Source organism: Candoia aspera, chromosome 1 (assembly GCF_035149785.1).
Source record: "Candoia aspera isolate rCanAsp1 chromosome 1, rCanAsp1.hap2, whole genome shotgun sequence".
NCBI lineage: Eukaryota > Metazoa > Chordata > Lepidosauria > Squamata > Boidae > Candoia > Candoia aspera.
In genome coordinates, this window is record NC_086153.1 from 87,331,190 (window position 1) to 87,345,681 (window position 14,492).

The 14,492-nt window shown below is 37.2% G+C and overlaps 1 protein-coding gene across 1 annotated transcript in view; it reads right to left on the reverse strand.

Moving 5' to 3' along the window:
• Nucleotides 1-14,492, reverse strand: part of ADGB (androglobin) — a 137,425-nt gene that overhangs the window by 64,656 nt on the left and 58,277 nt on the right. Inside the window, exons 17-19 of the mRNA XM_063308924.1 lie at nucleotides 10,415-10,517; nucleotides 5,775-5,919; nucleotides 1,773-1,887 (exon numbers count right to left, since the gene is read on the reverse strand). Coding sequence (XP_063164994.1) covers nucleotides 1,773-1,887; nucleotides 5,775-5,919; nucleotides 10,415-10,517 — 363 coding nt within the window. The remainder of the gene's footprint in view (nucleotides 1-1,772; nucleotides 1,888-5,774; nucleotides 5,920-10,414; nucleotides 10,518-14,492) is intronic.

Below are 14,492 nucleotides of genomic sequence, written 5' to 3' on the forward strand. Positions count from 1 at the left end.
ATAAATAAAAGGAAATGAAAAAGGAAACAAAGAAAAGAGAGAGAGAACACTATGGGCTTCCAGGGGAAGATGGTGGGCTGAAGACAACTCCGCCAAGGGAACTGACATTTGCAGCTTTTTACAAGGGAGCCAAAGCAGATTGGTGCCCTTTGATCCTCCCTGGATTAAAGAAAGAGGGGCAAGATCGCTCAAGCTGTTTTTCCTTGCGGTTGGTCCTTTTCCTCGCGAAGAGACCACAAGACAGCGATCACAGGGGGGAGAACCAGGAGACAGGGAATTTGCCATATTTGCTCCAGCTGCAAATGGAGCCTTTCAGAAAACACTAAATTTGTGCACTTTCCTTACTAAATATTTTCAGAGATTGCCTATTAACAGATTTTAAAAAGTTAGACACGTTTGGAATGACAAGGCTGGAATCACCAGGTGAGTGAGCCTTCTATCCTCAGTATAAGAAAATGAAGATCTACTTTTATAATCTTTAATAAATTAAAATAAACAGGAAAAAGAAAGACAAGGTTTTAGCTACAGAAAGATTTAAGGGCTCAGAAAATGTTGGAGTTTTGGACTTTGAATATTAAGACCAGATCCAGAGAGAAAGCTGGATGAGGTACTAAAAATCAAGAAGGAAATAAAAATGATAATCCTAGAGAACAATTGGAATAATTTCCCTTGTTGGATTTACAAAATAGACCCTTTGAAGTGCTAAAGAAATTTGTAATAAGGATCAACAATCATCTGAATGGATTACAGAGAAAGACTGTCCTGTATAGAAGAAAAAAAGTCTATAAAGTTGATTTATTTGATCAGGTATAAAATGGGATATGTTGTTATTCTGGGTGGTTCTTTCTGGATTTACTGATCTCTTAATTAGAAAATATGGTGTACTGGACTTGCCTACATTGAATATGATGCAAAGGTTTTTTCCCCTATAGTTACTTTATGTAATCCTAATTTCATAGTACTTAAACTGGCTTTATATTTAACTGTTTCTCTTTATTCAAAGTAAGGAAGTTTGGAGAATTTGTATTTTTAAAGGATACATTATTTCTCTTTGTTATGTTAAACTTTAGAGATTTTATTTTGTCTATATTAGGATACTGGGATTACTTTATACTTGTGAAAAGTGGATGAGCCTATTGTTTAGACGGGAGATACAGAATGTGTATCTGGATGGGACAAGTTGTTATTTGGAATGCTGTGTATTGGGGCTTGTGTTTTGTAAAGGAGAAATTGTCTCTTTTTGTCATGCTAAACTGGAGGTTTTTTATTTTGTTTATGTTAGGATATTGGGATCCTTTTATGACTTTTAAATGAGACTTCGTTATAGTTAAGAGGTGAGATGTGAAACGTTGAGTTTTATATATGTTAATTCATGTTAAAATCTTAGAGCTTTGTTTGGATCTTTTGCTGGAAACTGGTCTGAAGAAAATCTTACTTATTTGATTTGCCTATTGTTAAACAATGGTTTATGGGATGAAGAGTTTTATATTTGTTAGCTAAGAGGAGGTGAAGAGATTAGGAAATTGTTTATATTTACCACAGTGGGGGTGGGGTGTCCTTTTCTGGAGGGGAGGGTTCTTTTTTTTAATAAATTTAATTTTCCTCTATTTCTGGTATTTCTTTTTCTTTTAGTCTGTATTATCTTTTATTGTTTTATTCAAAACTTTTAATAACATAATTTGAAAAAAAACAAAAAAACAAAAAAGAGAGAACACTATGAAGTAAATGATAGCCAATGAGAGTACAAATCCAGTTACTATGGTGACAAATACCTTGTCAAGATTTGGCAGAACAATATCCTCTTCACCAAATACACATGGCACCATACTACACAGATGGATATTGTGTCCTATGGGAGAACTTGCAGTAAAAAGTAACACATGGCGGCTACATTTAAAAAAGAAATACACAAAAGTAATTAAATAATCCAAATAGAACAGTCATTCTAAACATTGACAATGCAAATAAAATAATTTTATCTATTATTTGTTCACACTTAATAAAAGAAAAAGAAAAAATATAAAAATTTATAGACTGAAATAAGTTATTTGTGGAAATATGCCAAAGCATTTTAGCATTTCATTTAACTGGCAAATAAAACTATTGGTTATGTTACAAAGTACACATGCATAGCAATGTAAATGTAATACCTAACAAAAAGTCATTCTGGTAGTTTACTGCAGTAGCTAACATTGTGAGATGGATTCAAATCTTATGCAGTATGTTTAAGCAAGACACTCTTTTCTTAATCTCATCTTTTTCTTTACTATGTGATATTGGTATATCTTACAAGGTTTTGTAACCATTCCCGAATACTGTAGCTTAGTGACTGAGGCTGTAATCTAAGCATACATATAAAAGAGTCAGTTCAATGAAACCCAATCGGAATTACTTCTAATAACACCTCAGAAAAACAAGCCGAATCAATTCCTGGTACAAATCTCAGCTCTTCCATCAGTTCATAAGATGGCCTAGGCAAAATATCTCTCAATTTCAGCACTTAATCAACCAACCAGACTAATATAATGGTGTATTAGGATTATTTACTGATTTTGTATATCATCATAATCCCTAAAATTCCCAGTGATTAAATAAAGCAAAAAAGAAAGAAAATCACCAAAAGAATAACTGAAGCAAACCAAAGTTGAGTCACCACAATTAATAATCTGAACACTCTCCAGAAAAATTGAGTTTTAACCAATTTCTGGACCTAAAAGGGTAGGAGCCTATGTCAATTCCAAAGGCAGGCTATTCTATAAAAGCCATCACTGAAAAACACTGTTTCTGAGCCCCAGCCTCCCTCACGTTATGGAAGTGGAAAACTATAAGCAGCTTCCCTTAAAATGCACATTCTGGGTCAACTGAATCTGACTGGAGAAGGCAATCCAAAAGGTATCTAGGAGCCAAGTCAAATAGTGCTTTATTAGTTAAAAACAGCACTTTGGATTGTGGAGTCCTTGGTGCTCTCTGAACTTGGTTGTTTGATTTCAAATGTTTTATTACCTGACTAGGTAACATCATCAAGTGTGGTGTTTGCTGCCTGTTTATGTACAGTAGCTTGCCCTGCCAGTATTGGTGGGGGTGTGGTTTTCTCCTTGGTAGTTCCTTGATTAGGATGTTGTTTTCTGCTTGTTTGTCTGCTTGTTTGTCTCCTTGGTAGTTCCTTGATTAGAGTACTGTTTCCTACTTCATACTTTATCTGGTGTTAATCCCTGCTTATCTGGGTGCAGGCTGCTGGGGAGGATGTGTTCTGGTCTTTTTGTTTCCTTCTTAGCTTTCTTATTGCCTCTTTTTAATGGTGTGTAAATGTGGTTTATCTCTATGTGTCTATTGATGGCTGATGTGTCTGAGTGCCAAGCTTCCATGAATTCCCTAGTGTTTTTGGATTTAGCTTGGTCTACGATGCTCACAGTTTCCCAGCTGAAACTATGGTTGAGCCTGTCCATGTATTGTGAGATTAAGGACTTTTCATTGTGTCTTCTGACTGCTAGTTGGTGCTCATGGATGAGCTTTGCTAGTCTTCTGCCTGTCTGTTCTACATAGTGACGGTTACAGTCCTTGCACTGTATGTTGTAGATGACCTGCACGCTCTTTGGATTTCCTTTAATATTTAACATATCGAAAAAGCCCTTTTCGTTTTTGGCATCTCTTGCAAGTCTTACCTCATACTAAGTTTTAACATTTCTGACAGAGTTCCTCCAGTTTCTGGAGACTACCTTGTATTCTTCTTTGGTGATTTTCCTCTCTTTCCATTTCCTGTACAAGTCCCTTTTCCTCTTTAGCATTTTAGAGAGCTCTGCAGATATCCACTCTGGCCTCTTTAGATTTCTCTTTTTTTCTTGATTTCCAGATTGTTTTTCTGTATCTCATTTCATCAAAATCCCATTCCTCCTGGACACCACCTATCTTCTCTTATAGTTAATCAAACTTTACTCTTCTAAAATCCAGTGTAATCACTTTTTCCCAAGATGCAGGTCATCCTCATTTCTTTAGCTAAATCCTCTCTGTTCTCTCTTCCACCTTTTGACAAGATGTCACAAGAGGCCTTGTCATGAGTAACAAGAATTTGTTGGACTCTGCCTGCTTCTTCTGCTTTCTTGGACAGAATTCTTGGATGCATATTTAGTTCTAAGCTTTTATCACTCAACCCCTTTTGTTCTAGTTTAACAACCTGTTGATGAGATTGGTGAGGCACTTCTTTCCCAGTGTTTGTACGATGTATTCCATCTCTTCCCAGGAATTTTGTGAAGGTAAGTAGGCTGTTGCCATAGAATCCAAACCCTTCTTGGTGACATTATCTGCAAAGCCAGTGATTGATTCCCTGGACCTTGTTTTCCCTTATTGCACCATGACCCTCAACTGGGACTACTGATGAAAAAAACTACCTACAGTATATTCCTAGTTCCTTCACCTTCCTGCCTAAGGTCTTGTAGTCCCTAGAGATTTTTAAAATGTCTCTTCTGGCTAGGTCATTTTTCCTCACATGGTTCAAAAGGAAAGGTAGCTATTGGTGGGTTTAAATAGTTTCGGTAATCTTTCCATCATATTCTGTAAATGGACACTTGGAAGACAACTCACCACATCATATTGGTTTTGTGCACAGCCACATCAGTTCCTCTTAGCAAGCAATCACCCACAACCACGATATGCCTCTTTTATCTCTGGATCGTTTTTGGATTTCTTTACTCCACTGAAGCTCAAGTGTCTTCTACAATGTTTTGTGGCATGGCTTGCTCAGGTAGCTGAGAGGAAGAGCCTGATACCAGTTCCTCAGTTCTACTGCCTCTAATCTTCTTGCTTCTTTGAGTTGGTCACATTCTTCCAGAATCAGGTGTTTGCCTCTGCCAAAGGTTTTTTTTCCCTGTGGTTTGGTATTCTCTTAATTTCTCTGCTCCTCTTGGAGTGAATCAGCTGTCTGGCCTGGAAACTTTTCATCTTCCCAGATTCATGTCTCCTCAACTGCCTTTACTTTCTCCTCCAATAAGGAAACAAGCTTGCATTTGAGCACGTGTACTTCTTCAGGCAGGAAGATAAACATTGCACAAACTTTACAGGTCATGATGATGCTTCCCTCACTGTCTGTGTTGCTCTTAGCCTTATGTGCTTATTCCCTTAGTCAAATGTGGATACAAATCTTCCCTGTTTGCTTACTCTCTTTACAAGCTGCCAGAAGTTGTTTCTCTGGTTAAGGACTACTCTGGACTGAAAGAAGAAGATGGGGAAAAAAAGGAAAGATGAAAAAGAAAGGGACGAAAAAATAAACAGTGTCTCCCCTTGACGCTCCTTGTCAAACTGCTGTTTTCAAGCTCTTACACTAATTGAAAAAAGGGGCAGTGTGTGCTTCTTGTACAATTTCTGTTTAAATAATCTGTCAAAGCTTATGCAATAAAACAGAATAGAAAAAAGGGAAGTGAAGAATTCCAAAGGCATCTTTCCAAATGGTGGAATAAACATACAAAATGCACATGGTTCAGCGTAAACAAATGTAAGATCATGTTTACAGATACAACGAATCAGTGCCTAGAACTGCATAACATGCAGTATATATTATAGCTATATAATATGTTATCTCCTGTTACAGAGCCTTTTTACCTCCAATATCAGCTGCGGAAAACAGAAACAGCAGGATGTTATTGCACTAAGGTTCTACTTGTTGTGGGTTCCCTATCAATAGTTACCTAGCTGGCTACTATGGGAACAGTGAAATCTTTGATCTCATTCAGAATAATGCTACTGTTCTTTAATGAATGACATAGAAAGAAACCAGTACATACCCAGCTGGAAGACTTATTACAGCAGCTTTAGTAGCATATGTGTGGATCTTCAGGATTAACTGCCCTGGAGACAAATGTTTCCATGAGAAACTTTCAACCATGAGTAACCCCTTGGGAATAACTTGGTCTTCTTTCTGTACAAGTGCTAGAAAAATAGAAAACAGAAAATATATTTGCAACTCAGGTATAACCATACCTCTTTTCATAAATGCAAAAAACAACACAAAACTTCTTGTTCAGGGATTTTTAGTTTATAAATTCCAGCAAACAATCTTTCAACCAAATAAACTATTGGGAAAAAAAGGTCATTATTTTTTTTCTGCGTTGAACTTCCTTACTGTAATGACTGCGATACTCAGCTTGCTATTAAATTCGATTCATAATTGATTAGGTTAGAGAGTGTAATACACAGTACAGTGAAAAAGTTGCGAATAAAGGTTCCCGTGTTTTCCCCAAGTTAAACAGTCCAATGAGCTCAACCCCCTCCCCCTCTTCGGCATACAGCCCCTCTTTCATGCCAGTCAGTTCAGTTCCCTGCAGATGTCTCCAATGGCTCAGTAGCTCGACCTTGGATGCCAGAGGTAGTCCAAACAAGATGCTTTCACACTCCTAGGTTGTCCCCCTCCCACTTCTGCTGACCCGCAAGTCCCAACACGTGTTAACTCCAATCATGCATGTGAATCCAATCAGATGTTCTGGGAACGTTTGATTGGGGAGCATGACACTTAGGCAACATACCAGGACATGCCACGAATTCAGAACTGTATTCAGCTAAAGAAAAAAAATAATCCAATGTAATCTTATATATGACTACTAAAAAGTCTCACTGAGTTCAAAAGAAATATACTGCACCATAAGTAGGAATAGGATTGAAGCCAAACACATTCTCCTCTATTTCTTCTTATTTTGAACAGCTACTCTACAATTCAAAGAATGAAAATGCCAGTAATATTTCCATACCCCTTTTCCTTCCCTGCTCAATGCAGTTTCCATTTACAGCTGAATTACAGACAGAAACTTGTTTTATGGGGAAAAAAAAACCTTTAACACTGTAGTCATTTACACTGCCAATTTGGTTATCCTATGCAAATATTCTTACAGAGGCATTAAAATTTCATGTGGTCACAGTTAAAGGATTTTAAGTTAGACACAGACAATCAAAGGGAAGCAAAATCACTTTTTTCAAGTGCTGTTTCACTTCTCTGTGTATCTTGAAAAATTTTTCTTCATACAAAAGTGGGGGGGGGTCTACCCCCAAACAGCTCCTTCTAGAATAAATACTACTGTGGTTCAAAGTTATATTTGTGTGTGGGGGTGCACATTTCTGTATGAGTATATTGGGCACAGTTTGACTAAATTATGGTAATGATAAATTCACAGTGCAATATTATCCAAATCACCACACTTTATTCTGAGGAACGTTATGCCTAGGTAAATTGATAGGAGACTGTGGTCACAGTGATTATGTTGATATTCTAGCTGATTAGAAGTTGTAAATTTGTAAATGGTAATTTGCCTGCCTAGTGCACAGGTTGCCTATATCACACAATACTTAGACAGACTGTAGATACTGACACATATTTACTGATTACTATGGATATTGGCATCAGTGACATGGAAAAATCTAGTCATGAATTCTTGTGTGCCAACTTTAAATTTCCCCAGAGGAAACTGAAAGCCAGGGTGGATTTCTTTGAAATGCTTTCTGCTTCATTTAGAGGGCCAATTAAACAGCAAAGCCACAGGCTTTCAATATATAACTGGAGTTCTGGTGTAGGCAGAAACAGTTTAATTTATTAGATAATGCAAAACATTTTGCAAACATTCTCGTCTCTATAAGAATGGGCTCTTCTTGAATCAGAACAGAACCTTAACATCAAAAAAGGGATTTGTTATACTTGGCTATGAATAAAAATCAACAGGAATCAAGAGCAACTATTTTGAATTGAATACAGAGGGAAAATATGTACAGATTGTTATGGTAACACTAGACTCCTCTGAGCTATGATAGGAAATTTAGAAGGTTTTTTAAGAATAAAGTAGACAAAGGAGATAGTTAAAAATTGTTGGAATTTCTTTCTCTTGCTCTGCAGGTATAAGTGAAGCCTACTCATTTAGGTGAAGGAACTCTAAGGCAATGGCAAGCCATTTCTGTGTTGCTATATGGGCTGACTGAAATATTTAGGTAAGTTTGGGTACCAAATGATGAGCCTTTTAAGTTGGAAGGCACTCCCCTAGATATTGGGGACAAGTACCAAGTTTTCAGAAGTAAATCTAGATGTGATGATGTAGTCAGGCCAAAACTGAAAGAAATCTGACCACTGATGGAACTAGTGTTGATGGAAGAATATCATGTTTTGTAAGGATAAAGATTAATGTTAAATATTAAGAAGACAAAGGTAATTTCAACCACTGTGCTTAGTGAACTTGAGCAGAAGGCAACTAAGTAACTGAGTGTGTTTAATTAATTAATTAATTAATTAAATTTTTAGCGCTGCCCATCTCCCCCCACAAGGAGGGACTCTGGGCAGTTTACAACAAAACAAAATTTAAAATTCAACGTCCATATAAATACAATAAATATAAATATATAAATATAAATAGACAATAAAATATAATATGTAAAATCCTGTTGGCTAAGGTTGTATCTCAGTCCGTGAATGTAAAAGGCCCTTCTAGGGCGCTAGCCAAACCCACAGATGACTGTTCCCCTTCCTGCTCCATGCATGATGACAAAACCAGGTTTTTAATTCCTTATGAAAGTCCAGGAGCGAGGGGGCATATCTCACCTCTGGGGGAAAGACGTTCCAAAGGGCGGGAGCTACTGCAGAGAAGGCTCACTTCCGAGACCCTGCCAGATGGAACTCTTTTACAGACGGGGTCCGTAACATGCCCTCTCTGCATGACCAGGTGGGATGGGCTGATGTCATGGGGATGAGATGGTCCCTCAGGTAACCTGGCCATAGTTTTGTTTGCTCAAGAAAGGATAAAGTAGGACAGTGCACTGGAGAAATAAAAAGATTAATCTTAGGGAGGAAGAGTATGACAAATTAGACAAGATTGTGAAGGGTAAGGATATTTTTAAGATACTAAAGGCACAGGGATGTTTTTTTCTATTAGTAATGTAAGAATGTAAAAGCTGGAGATTGAGAAAGAGGAAGAAAGATAAACACCTTCCAATTAATCTGGAGATGGTTGCTGAGAGTACCAGAGACTGTAAAAATAACCAATCAATCAACTGTGGACCAAATAAAGACCAACTACTCCTTTGAAACAATGATCAACAAATAGAAATTCAAATATTTTGGGCACACAGTGTGAGCAGAAAAGGGACCAGGAAAAACTACTATGCTTGACAAGGTTATGGGAAATGCAGCAGCACAGGCAATTAATTGTGCTGGTTACTTGGCATATGTGACACCACTGCTTTGCTAGCTGCATTGGCTTCCGGTGTGCTTCTGGGTGCAAATCAAGGTGCTGGTAGTTGCCTTTAAAGCCCTTCATGGTTTGCAAGTGGGTTACTTACAGGACCATCTCTCCCCAGTTGTTTCTGCCTGTTGTACCTGGTCTCACAGGAGGGGCATGCTCTGGGTCCCATTGCCTAAGGAGTGTCAGCTGGCAGGGCCCAGAAGAAGAGTCTTTTCTGCCATGGCACCTGCACTGTGGAACATTATTCCGCCTGAGATTAGACTAGCCCCAATTCTGTTGGCCCTTTGTAAGGCCCTCAAAACTTGGTATAGAGTGTGATAGAGCCTGTCTCTTGGCTTTGTTGATGGTTGTTTTTATAATGTTTGGCTGATATGTGTTTTTATTTTGATATTGTGTATTTTATCTATTTTATTGTAAGCCACCTAGAGTCACATATGCGAGATGGCATGCATAAATAAATAAATAAATAAATTTGTGAAAAGGATGGATAGTGTGAAGCTAAGTACATTTTGTTAGTGGTTTCTAGACACTTGAGTTGTCACAGTTCGACACAGTACTTAGGCTGGAACTTGGGTTGCAGACTCTCAGTTAGAAAACATGGGTGACTAGATAAGAATCGTTGTTGCATATTAGGATAGAGCCACCTGCAACAGACTGTCTTCTGTCAACATCAAGATGCAATTCCCTTCATGCATTAATAAAATGTGATGGTCTTTGGAACTCTTAATGTGAACTGTCCTTCTTTGCAGTGCATTAAATGACAATTTTACTGATATGTTAGTGTGTGGTTAAGTCCCATCTGTTTCACTGGGCATTTCTGAAAGATTACTAGCAAATATAGTACAAGTAGTGGTTTTTTTCCCCCTGTATCTCTGCTCCTGGGCTTATTGATTTTACTGATATTTTATTGTTGTTTTATATTATTAGCCATTCATCTTTTTTATTATGAACATGCTACAATAATAAATAAATAAATAAATAAATAATAAAAGCTGCAAAATGGAATTTAGTTGCATGTGTATTTCAACTGAATATTCTTGACCTAAAACTATTTACATGGTAGTTGTCACAGAACACCAAAAATAAGGGGAAACACATACAGAGAGTGACTATTATTGATTTAGCTGGCTTATTTCTATTTCTGAGCACCTCTTAGAAGAAATCTAAGAGAGGAATATTAATCTTACTCTTCTACTTTATATTAATCTTACCTGCAGTGTCTCCCCAACGTACTAATGCAGAAAAGCTAACTAGAATATCAGTAGGCTTCAAGCTGTCCACACAGAGATAATACAAGACTCTATCATCCACCATCTGTAAGGAGAAAAAAACATTTGTGTTTAAATTCTATTTTCTAATGTTGTAGCAACTAACACTTGACAGCATTTTTGTTATATTTCAAAGTATGGTATTAAGAACTGAAGGTGTCAAATCATTTTATCAAAGTCATAATATTGCTTTCCCATAGTTATTGCTATTTTAACCAATTGACAAAAGTTTACACTATTTTGTATGAAGGGTTTTATATATAACTTCCTAAACTATTAATTTGATGTTAAGAAAAAAACAGGAAGACTGGTTCAAAGAATAAATTTCTATATTTACAAATTCTGCAAGATTAAATCACAATGCTTAAAATGCACTGAACACTCAAAGTGAAAAAGACAACAGCATAATTATGTTGACTTTTGGTAACTTCATTTTGATAGATCGTGCTGCAAGTTAAAGTTAGGATGTAAAGTCTAATTTTAGCTAACTGAAGAAATCAAGAAATAATGTACATAAAATTACTTATCTCATCTCTAGATATCAAATTATATTTTACCAGTCTAAAACTCATTGCAGCTTTATGCTTGCAATAAAGGAGTATGATTATATGATGGAATCCTAATTCATGGAAACTTTAAGTAGGCATTGGGGCTACTATATGGGCTGAAAGTAATGATATACTTGATGTCATGAGTGAGGATGGCGAGCAGGGGGCTCCCATCCAGGCTGTAAAGCGCATGCGTAGTACTGAGGAATTAAGCAGCCGTTCAAAGAGACACAGATCAGGCCTGCCTTAGCCTTTGGGGTTTATATGTCTGGGTTTCCCACGCTTATTCAGTTTGTTAGGATTCTGTTTATGTAGCAGTAATAAACATTAGAGTACTACTCCTCGTCTCAGCGTGTGTCTCACTGTTAGGACACTTACCATTATCACACTGAATCAACGACATTGTAACTATTTGCAATCACAGAACAGAACATATAATGATTTAGATCCAGATGCATCCAGACTTTGACCAGACTCATTATATGAAATGTATACTTGCAGCATCTACGTATCTTTATTCTTTACACGTATAATATCTTCATGCTATATTCTACTCTCTCTATATATATCCTTCTATTGTTTCTGAACCCTACTATGCTCTGTATGCATCCTTCCAATACCGGCTAACCAGAAAAGGGGAGCAAAAAAAGAACAAGAGAAGAGTTCTGAAAAATACAGACTAAACCATCAACTGGCACCATTTAGAGCTGACAAATGGAAGCAAACTAAAGAAAGCACCTATCTATCATGATTGCATGGTCAGTGTTAATAAACAAGGCTTTATTTCCTTGAGAAAGGAACAGAAAACATTAGACAAGAAAAAACGTATTAGGCAAGAACAAAGTGTGAATTAATTCCTGTGAGAACCAGAACAGATGCTATAACTTATAAAAGATGGTGCCAGTTGATGGTTTAGTCTGTATGTTGGAAAAGCTGAGATTCTCCCACAAAGGGCTCTTTGGAAACTCTCAACCGCTTTTCATCCACATGGCTAGTGGAAGTGAAGGGCACTCTCTCTCCTCTTTTCTTCCTTTTTGCTAAGCATACCGTGTGCATTTGAATGGGTGTGTATGGGTACATGTAGAATATATTCCAGTAAAATAGTTAGAAAATTATCAATCATGCTCCCGGCTTGTTTGGTGGAACTTCTGCTGTCTTTTTTTAGACACTGCATAAAAGTTCCCTAAAAATTTCGCAGCACCTAATGAAATTAACAGAACTTGCTAGTAATTAACGCTCATTGATTTCACAGAGATGGTTATAAGTTGACTGAATCTAATCTATAATTTTGATTCGTTTTGTATATAATACTGGCTTCAGGATGATTCAATAGTAATTATTTTGGGTAAAGAAAGCTGCAGTATTCAAAAATGCCATAAAATGTACCATGAATATACAGTTAATAAAGGGAAAAGTTAACACATTAAAAATCAGTTTCACCAAGGCAATACTATGGGGAAGAGGGGAAGAGGGAGAAACATGCAAGTCAGGGAGAGAGAGAAACAGTTCTTTTCCTCCAGCAGTTTCTACTTCTTTTGTTTGCTTTTCTCCCTCCCTCCCTAAGAACATAATATTAATATTATTAATATTAATAATATTAATAATACAGAAAAGAGGAAGACCTTCAATGTGATGGATTGATACAATTACTGCAACAATGGATGCAGACATTGGAACAGTCAGGCGTATGGCGCAAGACCGAACAGCATTTCATTCTGTTATACATAGGGTTGCCATGAGTCATAAATGACTCGATGGCGACTAACAACAACAACTCCTCCCTCCCCAGCACTGAATTCAATGGGAAATTAAATAGCTACTTCATTTTCAGAGCTGGGGAATTTTTTTTTTCATTTTCTAAAATATATATTTGGGGAATGAAGGGGCTTAAGATCTAGTAAGTTAAAAACCTATCTCAGCCTTTTATATAATACATAGTTGTGTGGCAATTGGTGATAGCAGAATGGTTAACTAGGAGAGTAAAAGCTGAAAGAGGCAGTTCACATGTACAGTAAATGATTCTGCCATTAAATGGTAAAAATATATTTCTTACAGTAATAGCAACTTGGATTCTATTCACCCATCAATTTCTCATGATATTCTGTGGACTGATTTTTCTTTCTCTATTTGCTTGTAAACTTATTTGCAACTTGTATACCACCTGAATCACAAAGTGCTCTAAGTGGCTTACAAAATAGGACTGAAGCATCAAGTAAAAATAACAGCTAAAAACAACAAATCAGAATCAGCAAAAGAATACACAGTTGCATAGGGGAGGATAACTAACTCAACATACTCCCCACCAACTACCATCAGGGAGCAGTTTGTCTGACCCTACCTTAGGGAATTTCAAAAAGAGCCAGGTTTTTACAGCTTTATGAAAGCCCAACTGAGTTGGGGCCATAGAGTTCTCAGCAGGCATGGTGTTCAACAAAGCAGGAATGTCTTCTACGTCCCACAAGATTACAGTGCTTTACAACTGGGAACTAGAGCATGCCAACCCATCTAGATCCTATTGGTCGGGCAGAAACAATGGAAGAAATATAGTCTCACAGGTAACCAGTCCTGAGTCACAAAGACCTTTATGGGTGACAACCAACACCTTGAATTGTAGCTGGAAGCTCACCAATAACCAGAGTAGCTCATGGAGCAGTGGTATTACATGGATGACGCTGGAAATGTGCATAACCACTTGCATGACTGTTTTTTGGACCATCTGTGGCTTCCAAGTGGTCTCCACTCTAGACATGTAGAGTGCATTGCCATAGTCCAAATGAAAGGTGACTGGGACATGAGTCACTGTGAAAAGGGCCTCCTGATCCAAAATGGAATGCAATTGGTGCACAGGATGGAATTGTGCAAAGGCACTTCTGGCCATGGTTACCACCTGTGGATTGAGCAGGAGTTGAGAGTCCAGGGGGACCTCTAAACTACCAGTTCTACCTGCACAGTGAATTAAAGATGGTAAATCACTGTGACCACAGGTCCTTGAAATCAAGGCTACTCAGTCTTGCTAGGGTTGAGCTTAAGCCTGTATCTCTATGCCTGATGTGATAAAGCTACAAGCTTTTTTCTTATTTTAGTTAATTATTTTGTAATTTAAAAAAAAAATCTCAACCCATGACATTTTTTGGTCTTAAAAACAGATTAATTGTTGAATGCACAAGTTATTATTATCCTAATGCTGGGACATCCATGGAGGGGTGGGGTCGTAAAATTGTGACCACACAATTGAAGTCTTTATTAATGTGTGTCATATGAACATGAAAAGGGGCAAGGCTTCAAATCACACAGTTATGCCCATGGACATCTCTGTTACAAAATATTACAAAAAGTAATTTGCAAAGGCTATGGAGAACAGTGGTTGTTCTTAAATGTATGGGTTTTTTGAAACATTAAGTATTGATTTCTTGAATTTTCATTTAAAAGTGAAATATTACAGGATCTCTCAACCCAAAGTATTATAATAATAT